The sequence below is a fragment of the Anomaloglossus baeobatrachus genome, chromosome 5, assembly GCF_048569485.1.
Source record: "Anomaloglossus baeobatrachus isolate aAnoBae1 chromosome 5, aAnoBae1.hap1, whole genome shotgun sequence".
NCBI lineage: Eukaryota > Metazoa > Chordata > Amphibia > Anura > Aromobatidae > Anomaloglossus > Anomaloglossus baeobatrachus.
In genome coordinates this window covers 69,122,951-69,137,358 of record NC_134357.1, presented here as the reverse complement: position 1 = coordinate 69,137,358, position 14,408 = coordinate 69,122,951, and the positions used below count along the sequence as shown (strand labels likewise).

Genomic DNA, 14,408 nt, shown 5'->3' with positions numbered 1-14,408 from the left:
AACCAATATACCTGTAATCCTCTAGGACTTCCCTACAAAATCTATTTTTTGTTTACAGTACCCTAAGTTGTAGACAGTCTAAAAATATGATCTACCTGAACTCTAACATCTATGATAAAGCATGGAATGATAACAAATGATTAAAAAGAGTTTCTTCTATCTGACTATACCTGAGCAGACAACTCCAGCATCTTCATTGTGGCCACAGTTGTGTACTGTATATGGTTGGTGTTGACAGTCCCATACATGTTGTTCATTGCCGGTACATTGCACATCATCCAATACAATTTGTCCTTGTCCTTGGCCAAAAGCAGCACTGCCATTAGCTGCAAGTGCGTTGCCGCAACTTAACTGCCTGCATACAACTTGTGCAGCGTTCAAATCAAAATAATCATCACACACAGTTCCCCATGCTCCATTATAGAGGATTTCTACACGACCGTTACATTGACCATTGCCATTTACCAGTCTTAAAGACATGTCTGAACCTAAAAATAAAATAGGAAAATTGTCATTTCCAAAAATTTTACACTTTAAATAGTCTCAATGAAATAGTCCAAACAGGTTAGTCAACTTAATCTTATTTTTTCTGGACATTTTATAAAAAAAAACCCTGAAAGACAATACTTTTTATAGACACATGGAAAAACCATGGGAAATCATTAAGATTACAAGTGATATTTGTCTGCAGTCCATATATTTGATAAGAAACCATTAGCTGCATTCACTGAAAACTAAAACATGATGATAAATGCAGTCAAAATAACTTGTATAAGTTTTTTCAGGCTCAAAAACATCATGGACGCCTTACTTATTTTTGCTGACAGGGCCAAAAAGTGACTAATTTTTATGCACTGTCATGAAGGTTCTAGATGGCTGGCTACACTTTTTTCTAACCTGCACAAAATATTGAATAAAAGTGCAATGTGTCAACGGGTCAACTTCCATCTTAATCGGAATTCCAGACTTCTAATATCCTGTTTACCTTCACTTATACATGCATTAAGAGAGTGAATATTCTCTTCTAACTGAATATTCTCTTTAAACCTCCTGCACAGGACCTTTGAAGCATGTGGGTAACACAAAATGGCCATCATCCTTTTTTTTCTCCACCGCCTTTTCCATTCTACTTTTTTGCCACAATAAATTTAACTCTTGAGACAGTGAGTGCTGCTATTTTTAATTCTTATCTTGAACCTCTTTTATACTTCCACTTTTATATGCTATAGATATGTGTGAAACTCTGTGTCCAGTCTTGGCATTTCGGTGTGACAAAAATTTACATTTTAATTCGATACCATTTAAAATAATTAGTATCGGTCATTTGACAAATATATACTTTACATTAGCATCATTTTTGAATTGTATTTTTTTGTTAAACATGTAGTGGGGTTACATTTTTAACAGTAATTTTTTATTTTTGCCACAAACGTTACAAAAAATGTTTTATTATGCAGTGTGGACCACTTCAAATTTAAAATGACTTTTAGCGACCTACATTTCAAAAAAAGCCCAAAAGTGACCCCATTTTAATTAACAGACTTTTGAAAGTACTCAAAACCACATTTAAAAAGGTAGTTATCCCTTCAGGTGCTGCAAGAAATTAAAATGAAGAAGTTAAAAGAAAAAATTAGTTATTTCCACAAAAATGTTACTTTGGTCCCATATTTTTCAATTTTTCAAGAGTGGAAGGAGAAAAGGGACCTCATAATTTTTTGTGCAATTTATGTTGAGTCTGTTAATACTGGATTTGTGGTCAGAAACTACTGTTTGGGCGCAAAGCAGGGCAAGGAAAGGAAATGCACTATTTGTTTTTTAGAGGATAATTTTGGATATAATAGACTGAAAGACTGCAGACAGCATGTTGCATTTGTGGAGTCTCTAGGGAACCAAAACAGACGAAACCACCAGAAGTGACCAATCTTTAAAACTACACCACAGAAGGAAATCACTGAGGTGTGTGTTGAGCATATTGAACACATAGGTCATTCACAGATGTTTACAACATTGGGGCGTCGAAATGAAAAACAACAAATTGTTACTGTTGCCTCTAATGTTTAATTTTCCCAAGAATTAAGAACAGAAAAATAACCAAAAATGTGTTGTGAAATGTTTTTGATTACATCAATACCCCAAATCTGTTCAGAAACTACTGTTGGAGACATAGCATTGCTTGGAAGGGACATAGTTGCATTTATGTTCTGTAGCTCAATTTTGGCTAAAATACTGTAGATTGTGGGAGCTATTTTGCATCTTCAGAGCCCCTAATATGCTAAAACAGCAAAAAAAAAAAAAAAATTGAAGCCATATTGGAATCTACAACCCTCAAGGAATTCATGTAAGGGTATTGTGAACATCGAGGTCTAATGGGTGCTTTACAGAGCTTTATAACATTGGATGTGAAAATGAAAATTATATTTTTTCCCACTAAAATGCTGCTTTATACTCAATTTTTTCATTTTGCCAAGTCTTAAAGGAAAAAGTGGACCACACAAATGGTTGTGAAATTTCTCCTGAGTTTGCTAACACCCAATTTGTGGTAGATAACTGCTGTTTAGGCACTTTGCAAGGCTTAAAATGGGAGGTGTGCTATTTCAATTTAGGACCACCATTTTGGCTGTAATATACTGTATACATCATTGTCACATTTGATGAGTCCCTGACATGCCAAAACAGCAGAAACCCCCTCAAGTGACCCCATTTTGGAAACTCTCCATTGACAGCAGTCTGACCCTATTCTCAAAATAAATGTGGATCATTGTGGTGGGACCTGCATCAATCATTCCTTTGTCACAGAGCATGTGTATATAAAAGATTTACTTGTGCTTTGTCACCTTAGTAAAATAGTATTGACATGACAGTAAAAAAAATAGAAAGTAAATGCAATTTGAAAAAAAAAACATAGTGAAAAACATTAAACGTTTATTAAGTCTTTTGTTAGTATGTTTCCGCTGAAAAAAGTTTAACTTATCATCATTTCATGGTTGGCTTATTTATGACCTCACAAAGTAATCCTCCTATCCCACATAAAACATAATAGCAGCTGGGTGGTGATGGGGCAGAAACCAATATACCTGTAATCCTCTAGGACTTCCCTACAAAATCTATTTTTTGTTTACAGTACCCTAAGTTGTAGACAGTCTAAAAATATGATCTACCTGAACTCTAACATCTATGATAAAGCATGGAATGATAACAAATGATTAAAAAGAGTTTCTTCTATCTGACTATACCTGAGCAGACAACTCCAGCATCTTCATTGTGGCCACAGTTGTGTACTGTATATGGTTGGTGTTGACAGTCCCATACATGTTGTTCATTGCCGGTACATTGCACATCATCCAATACAATTTGTCCTTGTCCTTGGCCAAAAGCAGCACTGCCATTAGCTGCAAGTGCGTTGCCGCAACTTAACTGCCTGCATACAACTTGTGCAGCGTTCAAATCAAAATAATCATCACACACAGTTCCCCATGCTCCATTATAGAGGATTTCTACACGACCGTTACATTGACCATTGCCATTTACCAGTCTTAAAGACATGTCTGAACCTAAAAATAAAATAGGAAAATTGTCATTTCCAAAAATTTTACACTTTAAATAGTCTCAATGAAATAGTCCAAACAGGTTAGTCAACTTAATCTTATTTTTTCTGGACATTTTATAAAAAAAAACCCTGAAAGACAATACTTTTTATAGACACATGGAAAAACCATGGGAAATCATTAAGATTACAAGTGATATTTGTCTGCAGTCCATATATTTGATAAGAAACCATTAGCTGCATTCACTGAAAACTAAAACATGATGATAAATGCAGTCAAAATAACTTGTATAAGTTTTTTCAGGCTCAAAAACATCATGGACGCCTTACTTATTTTTGCTGACAGGGCCAAAAAGTGACTAATTTTTATGCACTGTCATGAAGGTTCTAGATGGCTGGCTACACTTTTTTCTAACCTGCACAAAATATTGAATAAAAGTGCAATGTGTCAACGGGTCAACTTCCATCTTAATCGGAATTCCAGACTTCTAATATCCTGTTTACCTTCACTTATACATGCATTAAGAGAGTGAATATTCTCTTCTAACTGAATATTCTCTTTAAACCTCCTGCACAGGACCTTTGAAGCATGTGGGTAACACAAAATGGCCATCATCCTTTTTTTTCTCCACCGCCTTTTCCATTCTACTTTTTTGCCACAATAAATTTAACTCTTGAGACAGTGAGTGCTGCTATTTTTAATTCTTATCTTGAACCTCTTTTATACTTCCACTTTTATATGCTATAGATATGTGTGAAACTCTGTGTCCAGTCTTGGCATTTCGGTGTGACAAAAATTTACATTTTAATTCGATACCATTTAAAATAATTAGTATCGGTCATTTGACAAATATATACTTTACATTAGCATCATTTTTGAATTGTATTTTTTTGTTAAACATGTAGTGGGGTTACATTTTTAACAGTAATTTTTTATTTTTGCCACAAACGTTACAAAAAATGTTTTATTATGCAGTGTGGACCACTTCAAATTTAAAATGACTTTTAGCGACCTACATTTCAAAAAAAGCCCAAAAGTGACCCCATTTTAATTAACAGACTTTTGAAAGTACTCAAAACCACATTTAAAAAGGTAGTTATCCCTTCAGGTGCTGCAAGAAATTAAAATGAAGAAGTTAAAAGAAAAAATTAGTTATTTCCACAAAAATGTTACTTTGGTCCCATATTTTTCAATTTTTCAAGAGTGGAAGGAGAAAAGGGACCTCATAATTTTTTGTGCAATTTATGTTGAGTCTGTTAATACTGGATTTGTGGTCAGAAACTACTGTTTGGGCGCAAAGCAGGGCAAGGAAAGGAAATGCACTATTTGTTTTTTAGAGGATAATTTTGGATATAATAGACTGAAAGACTGCAGACAGCATGTTGCATTTGTGGAGTCTCTAGGGAACCAAAACAGACGAAACCACCAGAAGTGACCAATCTTTAAAACTACACCACAGAAGGAAATCACTGAGGTGTGTGTTGAGCATATTGAACACATAGGTCATTCACAGATGTTTACAACATTGGGGCGTCGAAATGAAAAACAACAAATTGTTACTGTTGCCTCTAATGTTTAATTTTCCCAAGAATTAAGAACAGAAAAATAACCAAAAATGTGTTGTGAAATGTTTTTGATTACATCAATACCCCAAATCTGTTCAGAAACTACTGTTGGAGACATAGCATTGCTTGGAAGGGACATAGTTGCATTTCTGTTCTGTAGCTCAATTTTGGCTAAAATACTGTAGATTGTGGGAGCTATTTTGCATCTTCAGAGCCCCTAATATGCTAAAACAGCAAAAAAAAAAAAAAAATTGAAGCCATATTGGAATCTACAACCCTCAAGGAATTCATGTAAGGGTATTGTGAACATCGAGGTCTAATGGGTGCTTTACAGAGCTTTATAACATTGGATGTGAAAATGAAAATTATATTTTTTCCCACTAAAATGCTGCTTTATACTCAATTTTTTCATTTTGCCAAGTCTTAAAGGAAAAAGTGGACCACAAAAATGGTTGTGAAATTTCTCCTGAGTTTGCTAACACCCAATTTGTGGTAGATAACTGCTGTTTAGGCACTTTGCAAGGCTTAAAATGGGAGGTGTGCTATTTCAATTTAGGACCACCATTTTGGCTGTAATATACTGTATACATCATTGTCACATTTGATGAGTCCCTGACATGCCAAAACAGCAGAAACCCCCTCAAGTGACCCCATTTTGGAAACTCTCCATTGACAGCAGTCTGACCCTATTCTCAAAATAAATGTGGATCATTGTGGTGGGACCTGCATCAATCATTCCTTTGTCACAGAGCATGTGTATATAAAAGATTTACTTGTGCTTTGTCACCTTAGTAAAATAGTATTGACATGACAGTAAAAAAAATAGAAAGTAAATGCAATTTGAAAAAAAAAACATAGTGAAAAACATTAAACGTTTATTAAGTCTTTTGTTAGTATGTTTCCGCTGAAAAAAGTTTAACTTATCATCATTTCATGGTTGGCTTATTTATGACCTCACAAAGTAATCCTCCTATCCCACATAAAACATAATAGCAGCTGGGTGGTGATGGGGCAGAAACCAATATACCTGTAATCCTCTAGGACTTCCCTACAAAATCTATTTTTTGTTTACAGTACCCTAAGTTGTAGACAGTCTAAAAATATGATCTACCTGAACTCTAACATCTATGATAAAGCATGGAATGATAACAAATGATTAAAAAGAGTTTCTTCTATCTGACTATACCTGAGCAGACAACTCCAGCATCTTCATTGTGGCCACAGTTGTGTACTGTATATGGTTGGTGTTGACAGTCCCATACATGTTGTTCATTGCCGGTACATTGCACATCATCCAATACAATTTGTCCTTGTCCTTGGCCAAAAGCAGCACTGCCATTAGCTGCAAGTGCGTTGCCGCAACTTAACTGCCTGCATACAACTTGTGCAGCGTTCAAATCAAAATAATCATCACACACAGTTCCCCATGCTCCATTATAGAGGATTTCTACACGACCGTTACATTGACCATTGCCATTTACCAGTCTTAAAGACATGTCTGAACCTAAAAATAAAATAGGAAAATTGTCATTTCCAAAAATTTTACACTTTAAATAGTCTCAATGAAATAGTCCAAACAGGTTAGTCAACTTAATCTTATTTTTTCTGGACATTTTATAAAAAAAAACCCTGAAAGACAATACTTTTTATAGACACATGGAAAAACCATGGGAAATCATTAAGATTACAAGTGATATTTGTCTGCAGTCCATATATTTGATAAGAAACCATTAGCTGCATTCACTGAAAACTAAAACATGATGATAAATGCAGTCAAAATAACTTGTATAAGTTTTTTCAGGCTCAAAAACATCATGGACGCCTTACTTATTTTTGCTGACAGGGCCAAAAAGTGACTAATTTTTATGCACTGTCATGAAGGTTCTAGATGGCTGGCTACACTTTTTTCTAACCTGCACAAAATATTGAATAAAAGTGCAATGTGTCAACGGGTCAACTTCCATCTTAATCGGAATTCCAGACTTCTAATATCCTGTTTACCTTCACTTATACATGCATTAAGAGAGTGAATATTCTCTTCTAACTGAATATTCTCTTTAAACCTCCTGCACAGGACCTTTGAAGCATGTGGGTAACACAAAATGGCCATCATCCTTTTTTTTTCTCCACCGCCTTTTCCATTCTACTTTTTTGCCACAATAAATTTAACTCTTGAGACAGTGAGTGCTGCTATTTTTAATTCTTATCTTGAACCTCTTTTATACTTCCACTTTTATATGCTATAGATATGTGTGAAACTCTGTGTCCAGTCTTGGCATTTCGGTGTGACAAAAATTTACATTTTAATTCGATACCATTTAAAATAATTAGTATCGGTCATTTGACAAATATATACTTTACATTAGCATCATTTTTGAATTGTATTTTTTTGTTAAACATGTAGTGGGGTTACATTTTTAACAGTAATTTTTTATTTTTGCCACAAACGTTACAAAAAATGTTTTATTATGCAGTGTGGACCACTTCAAATTTAAAATGACTTTTAGCGACCTACATTTCAAAAAAAGCCCAAAAGTGACCCCATTTTAATTAACAGACTTTTGAAAGTACTCAAAACCACATTTAAAAAGGTAGTTATCCCTTCAGGTGCTGCAAGAAATTAAAATGAAGAAGTTAAAAGAAAAAATTAGTTATTTCCACAAAAATGTTACTTTGGTCCCATATTTTTCAATTTTTCAAGAGTGGAAGGAGAAAAGGGACCTCATAATTTTTTGTGCAATTTATGTTGAGTCTGTTAATACTGGATTTGTGGTCAGAAACTACTGTTTGGGCGCAAAGCAGGGCAAGGAAAGGAAATGCACTATTTGTTTTTTAGAGGATAATTTTGGATATAATAGACTGAAAGACTGCAGACAGCATGTTGCATTTGTGGAGTCTCTAGGGAACCAAAACAGACGAAACCACCAGAAGTGACCAATCTTTAAAACTACACCACAGAAGGAAATCACTGAGGTGTGTGTTGAGCATATTGAACACATAGGTCATTCACAGATGTTTACAACATTGGGGCGTCGAAATGAAAAACAACAAATTGTTACTGTTGCCTCTAATGTTTAATTTTCCCAAGAATTAAGAACAGAAAAATAACCAAAAATGTGTTGTGAAATGTTTTTGATTACATCAATACCCCAAATCTGTTCAGAAACTACTGTTGGAGACATAGCATTGCTTGGAAGGGACATAGTTGCATTTATGTTCTGTAGCTCAATTTTGGCTAAAATACTGTAGATTGTGGGAGCTATTTTGCATCTTCAGAGCCCCTAATATGCTAAAACAGCAAAAAAAAAAAAAAAATTGAAGCCATATTGGAATCTACAACCCTCAAGGAATTCATGTAAGGGTATTGTGAACATCGAGGTCTAATGGGTGCTTTACAGAGCTTTATAACATTGGATGTGAAAATGAAAATTATATTTTTTCCCACTAAAATGCTGCTTTATACTCAATTTTTTCATTTTGCCAAGTCTTAAAGGAAAAAGTGGACCACAAAAATGGTTGTGAAATTTCTCCTGAGTTTGCTAACACCCAATTTGTGGTAGATAACTGCTGTTTAGGCACTTTGCAAGGCTTAAAATGGGAGGTGTGCTATTTCAATTTAGGACCACCATTTTGGCTGTAATATACTGTATACATCATTGTCACATTTGATGAGTCCCTGACATGCCAAAACAGCAGAAACCCCCTCAAGTGACCCCATTTTGGAAACTCTCCATTGACAGCAGTCTGACCCTATTCTCAAAATAAATGTGGATCATTGTGGTGGGACCTGCATCAATCATTCCTTTGTCACAGAGCATGTGTATATAAAAGATTTACTTGTGCTTTGTCACCTTAGTAAAATAGTATTGACATGACAGTAAAAAAAATAGAAAGTAAATGCAATTTGAAAAAAAAAACATAGTGAAAAACATTAAACGTTTATTAAGTCTTTTGTTAGTATGTTTCCGCTGAAAAAAGTTTAACTTATCATCATTTCATGGTTGGCTTATTTATGACCTCACAAAGTAATCCTCCTATCCCACATAAAACATAATAGCAGCTGGGTGGTGATGGGGCAGAAACCAATATACCTGTAATCCTCTAGGACTTCCCTACAAAATCTATTTTTTGTTTACAGTACCCTAAGTTGTAGACAGTCTAAAAATATGATCTACCTGAACTCTAACATCTATGATAAAGCATGGAATGATAACAAATGATTAAAAAGAGTTTCTTCTATCTGACTATACCTGAGCAGACAACTCCAGCATCTTCATTGTGGCCACAGTTGTGTACTGTATATGGTTGGTGTTGACAGTCCCATACATGTTGTTCATTGCCGGTACATTGCACATCATCCAATACAATTTGTCCTTGTCCTTGGCCAAAAGCAGCACTGCCATTAGCTGCAAGTGCGTTGCCGCAACTTAACTGCCTGCATACAACTTGTGCAGCGTTCAAATCAAAATAATCATCACACACAGTTCCCCATGCTCCATTATAGAGGATTTCTACACGACCGTTACATTGACCATTGCCATTTACCAGTCTTAAAGACATGTCTGAACCTAAAAATAAAATAGGAAAATTGTCATTTCCAAAAATTTTACACTTTAAATAGTCTCAATGAAATAGTCCAAACAGGTTAGTCAACTTAATCTTATTTTTTCTGGACATTTTATAAAAAAAAACCCTGAAAGACAATACTTTTTATAGACACATGGAAAAACCATGGGAAATCATTAAGATTACAAGTGATATTTGTCTGCAGTCCATATATTTGATAAGAAACCATTAGCTGCATTCACTGAAAACTAAAACATGATGATAAATGCAGTCAAAATAACTTGTATAAGTTTTTTCAGGCTCAAAAACATCATGGACGCCTTACTTATTTTTGCTGACAGGGCCAAAAAGTGACTAATTTTTATGCACTGTCATGAAGGTTCTAGATGGCTGGCTACACTTTTTTCTAACCTGCACAAAATATTGAATAAAAGTGCAATGTGTCAACGGGTCAACTTCCATCTTAATCGGAATTCCAGACTTCTAATATCCTGTTTACCTTCACTTATACATGCATTAAGAGAGTGAATATTCTCTTCTAACTGAATATTCTCTTTAAACCTCCTGCACAGGACCTTTGAAGCATGTGGGTAACACAAAATGGCCATCATCCTTTTTTTTTCTCCACCGCCTTTTCCATTCTACTTTTTTGCCACAATAAATTTAACTCTTGAGACAGTGAGTGCTGCTATTTTTAATTCTTATCTTGAACCTCTTTTATACTTCCACTTTTATATGCTATAGATATGTGTGAAACTCTGTGTCCAGTCTTGGCATTTCGGTGTGACAAAAATTTACATTTTAATTCGATACCATTTAAAATAATTAGTATCGGTCATTTGACAAATATATACTTTACATTAGCATCATTTTTGAATTGTATTTTTTTGTTAAACATGTAGTGGGGTTACATTTTTAACAGTAATTTTTTATTTTTGCCACAAACGTTACAAAAAATGTTTTATTATGCAGTGTGGACCACTTCAAATTTAAAATGACTTTTAGCGACCTACATTTCAAAAAAAGCCCAAAAGTGACCCCATTTTAATTAACAGACTTTTGAAAGTACTCAAAACCACATTTAAAAAGGTAGTTATCCCTTCAGGTGCTGCAAGAAATTAAAATGAAGAAGTTAAAAGAAAAAATTAGTTATTTCCACAAAAATGTTACTTTGGTCCCATATTTTTCAATTTTTCAAGAGTGGAAGGAGAAAAGGGACCTCATAATTTTTTGTGCAATTTATGTTGAGTCTGTTAATACTGGATTTGTGGTCAGAAACTACTGTTTGGGCGCAAAGCAGGGCAAGGAAAGGAAATGCACTATTTGTTTTTTAGAGGATAATTTTGGATATAATAGACTGAAAGACTGCAGACAGCATGTTGCATTTGTGGAGTCTCTAGGGAACCAAAACAGACGAAACCACCAGAAGTGACCAATCTTTAAAACTACACCACAGAAGGAAATCACTGAGGTGTGTGTTGAGCATATTGAACACATAGGTCATTCACAGATGTTTACAACATTGGGGCGTCGAAATGAAAAACAACAAATTGTTACTGTTGCCTCTAATGTTTAATTTTCCCAAGAATTAAGAACAGAAAAATAACCAAAAATGTGTTGTGAAATGTTTTTGATTACATCAATACCCCAAATCTGTTCAGAAACTACTGTTGGAGACATAGCATTGCTTGGAAGGGACATAGTTGCATTTATGTTCTGTAGCTCAATTTTGGCTAAAATACTGTAGATTGTGGGAGCTATTTTGCATCTTCAGAGCCCCTAATATGCTAAAACAGCAAAAAAAAAAATTTGAAGCCATATTGGAATCTACAACCCTCAAGGAATTCATGTAAGGGTATTGTGAACATCTAGGTCTAACGGGTGCTTTACAGAGCTTTATAACATTGGATGTGAAAATGAAAATTATATTTTTTCCCACTAAAATGCTGCTTTATACTCAATTTTTTCATTTTGCCAAGTCTTAAAGGAAAAAGTGGACCACACAAATGGTTGTGAAATTTCTCCTGAGTTTGCTAACACCCAATTTGTGGTAGATAACTGCTGTTTAGGCACTTTGCAAGGCTTAAAATGGGAGGTGTGCTATTTCAATTTAGGACCACCATTTTGGCTGTAATATACTGTATACATCATTGTCACATTTGATGAGTCCCTGACATGCCAAAACAGCAGAAACCCCCTCAAGTGACCCCATTTTGGAAACTCTCCATTGACAGCAGTCTGACCCTATTCTCAAAATAAATGTGGATCATTGTGGTGGGACCTGCATCAATCATTCCTTTGTCACAGAGCATGTGTATATAAAAGATTTACTTGTGCTTTGTCACCTTAGTAAAATAGTATTGACATGACAGTAAAAAAAATAGAAAGTAAATGCAATTTGAAAAAAAAAACATAGTGAAAAACATTAAACGTTTATTAAGTCTTTTGTTAGTATGTTTCCGCTGAAAAAAGTTTAACTTATCATCATTTCATGGTTGGCTTATTTATGACCTCACAAAGTAATCCTCCTATCCCACATAAAACATAATAGCAGCTGGGTGGTGATGGGGCAGAAACCAATATACCTGTAATCCTCTAGGACTTCCCTACAAAATCTATTTTTTGTTTACAGTACCCTAAGTTGTAGACAGTCTAAAAATATGATCTACCTGAACTCTAACATCTATGATAAAGCATGGAATGATAACAAATGATTAAAAAGAGTTTCTTCTATCTGATTATACCTGAGCAGACAACTCCAGCATCTTCATTGTGGCCACAGTTGTGTACTGTATAGGGTTGGTGTTGACAGTCCCATACATGTTGTTCATTGCCGGTACATTGCACATCATCCAATACAATTTGTCCTTGTCCTTGGCCAAAAGCAGCACTGCCATTAGCTGCAAGTGCGTTGCCGCAACTTAACTGCCTGCATACAACTTGTGCAGCGTTCAAATCAAAATAATCATCACACACAGTTCCCCATGCTCCATTATAGAGGATTTCTACACGACCGTTACATTGACCATTGCCATTTACCAGTCTTAAAGACATGTCTGAACCTAAAAATAAAATAGGAAAATTGTCATTTCCAAAAATTTTACACTTTAAATAGTCTCAATGAAATAGTCCAAACAGGTTAGTCAACTTAATCTTATTTTTTCTGGACATTTTATAAAAAAACCCCCTGAAAGACAATACTTTTTATAGACACATGGAAAAACCATGGGAAATCATTAAGATTACAAGTGATATTTGTCTGCAGTCCATATATTTGATAAGAAACCATTAGCTGCATTCACTGAAAACTAAAACATGATGATAAATGCAGTCAAAATAACTTGTATAAGTTTTTTCAGGCTCAAAAACATCATGGACGCCTTACTTATTTTTGCTGACAGGGCCAAAAAGTGACTAATTTTTATGCACTGTCATGAAGGTTCTAGATGGCTGGCTACACTTTTTTCTAACCTGCACAAAATATTGAATAAAAGTGCAATGTGTCAACGGGTCAACTTCCATCTTAATCGGAATTCCAGACTTCTAATATCCTGTCTACCTTCACTTATACATGCATTAAGAGAGTGAATATTCTCTTCTAACTGAATATTCTCTTTAAACCTCCTGCACAGGACCTTTGAAGCGTGTGGGTAACACAAAATGGCCATCATCCTTTTTGTTCTCCACCGCCTTTTCCATTCTACTTTTTTGCCACAATAAATTTAACTCTTGAGACAGTGAGTGCTGCTATTTTTAATTCTTATCTTGAACCACTTTTATACTTCCACTTTTATATGCTATAGATATGTGTGAACCTCTGTGTCCAGTCTTGGCATCTCGGTGTGCCAAAAATTTACATTTTAATTCCATACCATTTAAAATAATTAGTATGGGTCTGTTACGGGGGCTGTCTGATAATAATACCTAAAGGAATGTCAGACAGTCATGGTACACCGTGCAAAGACTCTACTGCAGACTATGGCAGACGATAAGGGGTATATAAGTGCGCCACTGTAAAAAATATTAGCACAAGTGCAGAGTGCAATACCTCTGTTAAACTCACAGAGGAATATAATTAGAAAATAAAGCAATTCCTCCCTTACTTGGAGGGTGTGTGGAATGGTCTCTGTTAAAGATCACAGAGACAAAAGCAGTGAGTGTGAAATGGCACCTACCTAGGTCCGATTCTCTAGTGGTGCCAGGAGATGGACAGCAGCGTAAGCCGCACAAAGCTCCTACCTGCGTTCGCTCCACTAGTGTGCGAGGACACGAACCACTAGATATGGCAGCTGCCTAGGTCCGCTCTTCTAGTGGTGCAAAAGAGACGGACAGCATCGTAAGCCGCACAAAGCTCCTACCTGCGTTCGCTCCCCTAGTGTGCGAGGATACGAACATCTGCCAGAAGCAGTATAAGGAACGTTACCCTAGCGGCAACGTCCACCTACGAGTAGAATCACAAGGCCTAGCCGGACCATGTGCCTCAGGCACCTGCCTATGTCCGCTCCACTAAGAGGTAAGGATACGGACTGCAGCCGAAGCTGTAAGGTATAAGAACGCTACCCTGCCGGTAGCGCTCACCTAGCATAGACAGAGAGATGCCTAGAGGGATGTGCACAGGGCGTCTACCCTGTAGCAAGAGGACTGAGCGCCGGGCGGCATGGGTCAGGGTCTTATATAGACTCTGTGCCTCATCCAAGTTGGAGGACACCAGAGCCAATCCACTGCCAGAATA

The 14,408-nt window shown here is 35.7% G+C and overlaps 1 protein-coding gene across 1 annotated transcript in view; it reads right to left on the bottom strand.

Annotated features, from left to right (window-relative positions):
• Positions 1-13,344, bottom strand: part of LOC142312635 (scavenger receptor cysteine-rich domain-containing protein DMBT1-like) — a 35,462-nt gene extending 22,118 nt beyond the window's left edge. Inside the window, exons 1-6 of the mRNA XM_075351632.1 lie at positions 13,236-13,344; positions 12,421-12,738; positions 9,361-9,732; positions 6,297-6,614; positions 3,234-3,551; positions 171-488 (exon numbers count right to left, since the gene is read on the bottom strand). Coding sequence (XP_075207747.1) covers positions 171-488; positions 3,234-3,551; positions 6,297-6,614; positions 9,361-9,732; positions 12,421-12,738; positions 13,236-13,344 — 1,753 coding nt within the window. The remainder of the gene's footprint in view (positions 1-170; positions 489-3,233; positions 3,552-6,296; positions 6,615-9,360; positions 9,733-12,420; positions 12,739-13,235) is intronic.
• Between the last annotated feature and the right edge of the window lie 1,064 nt (positions 13,345-14,408).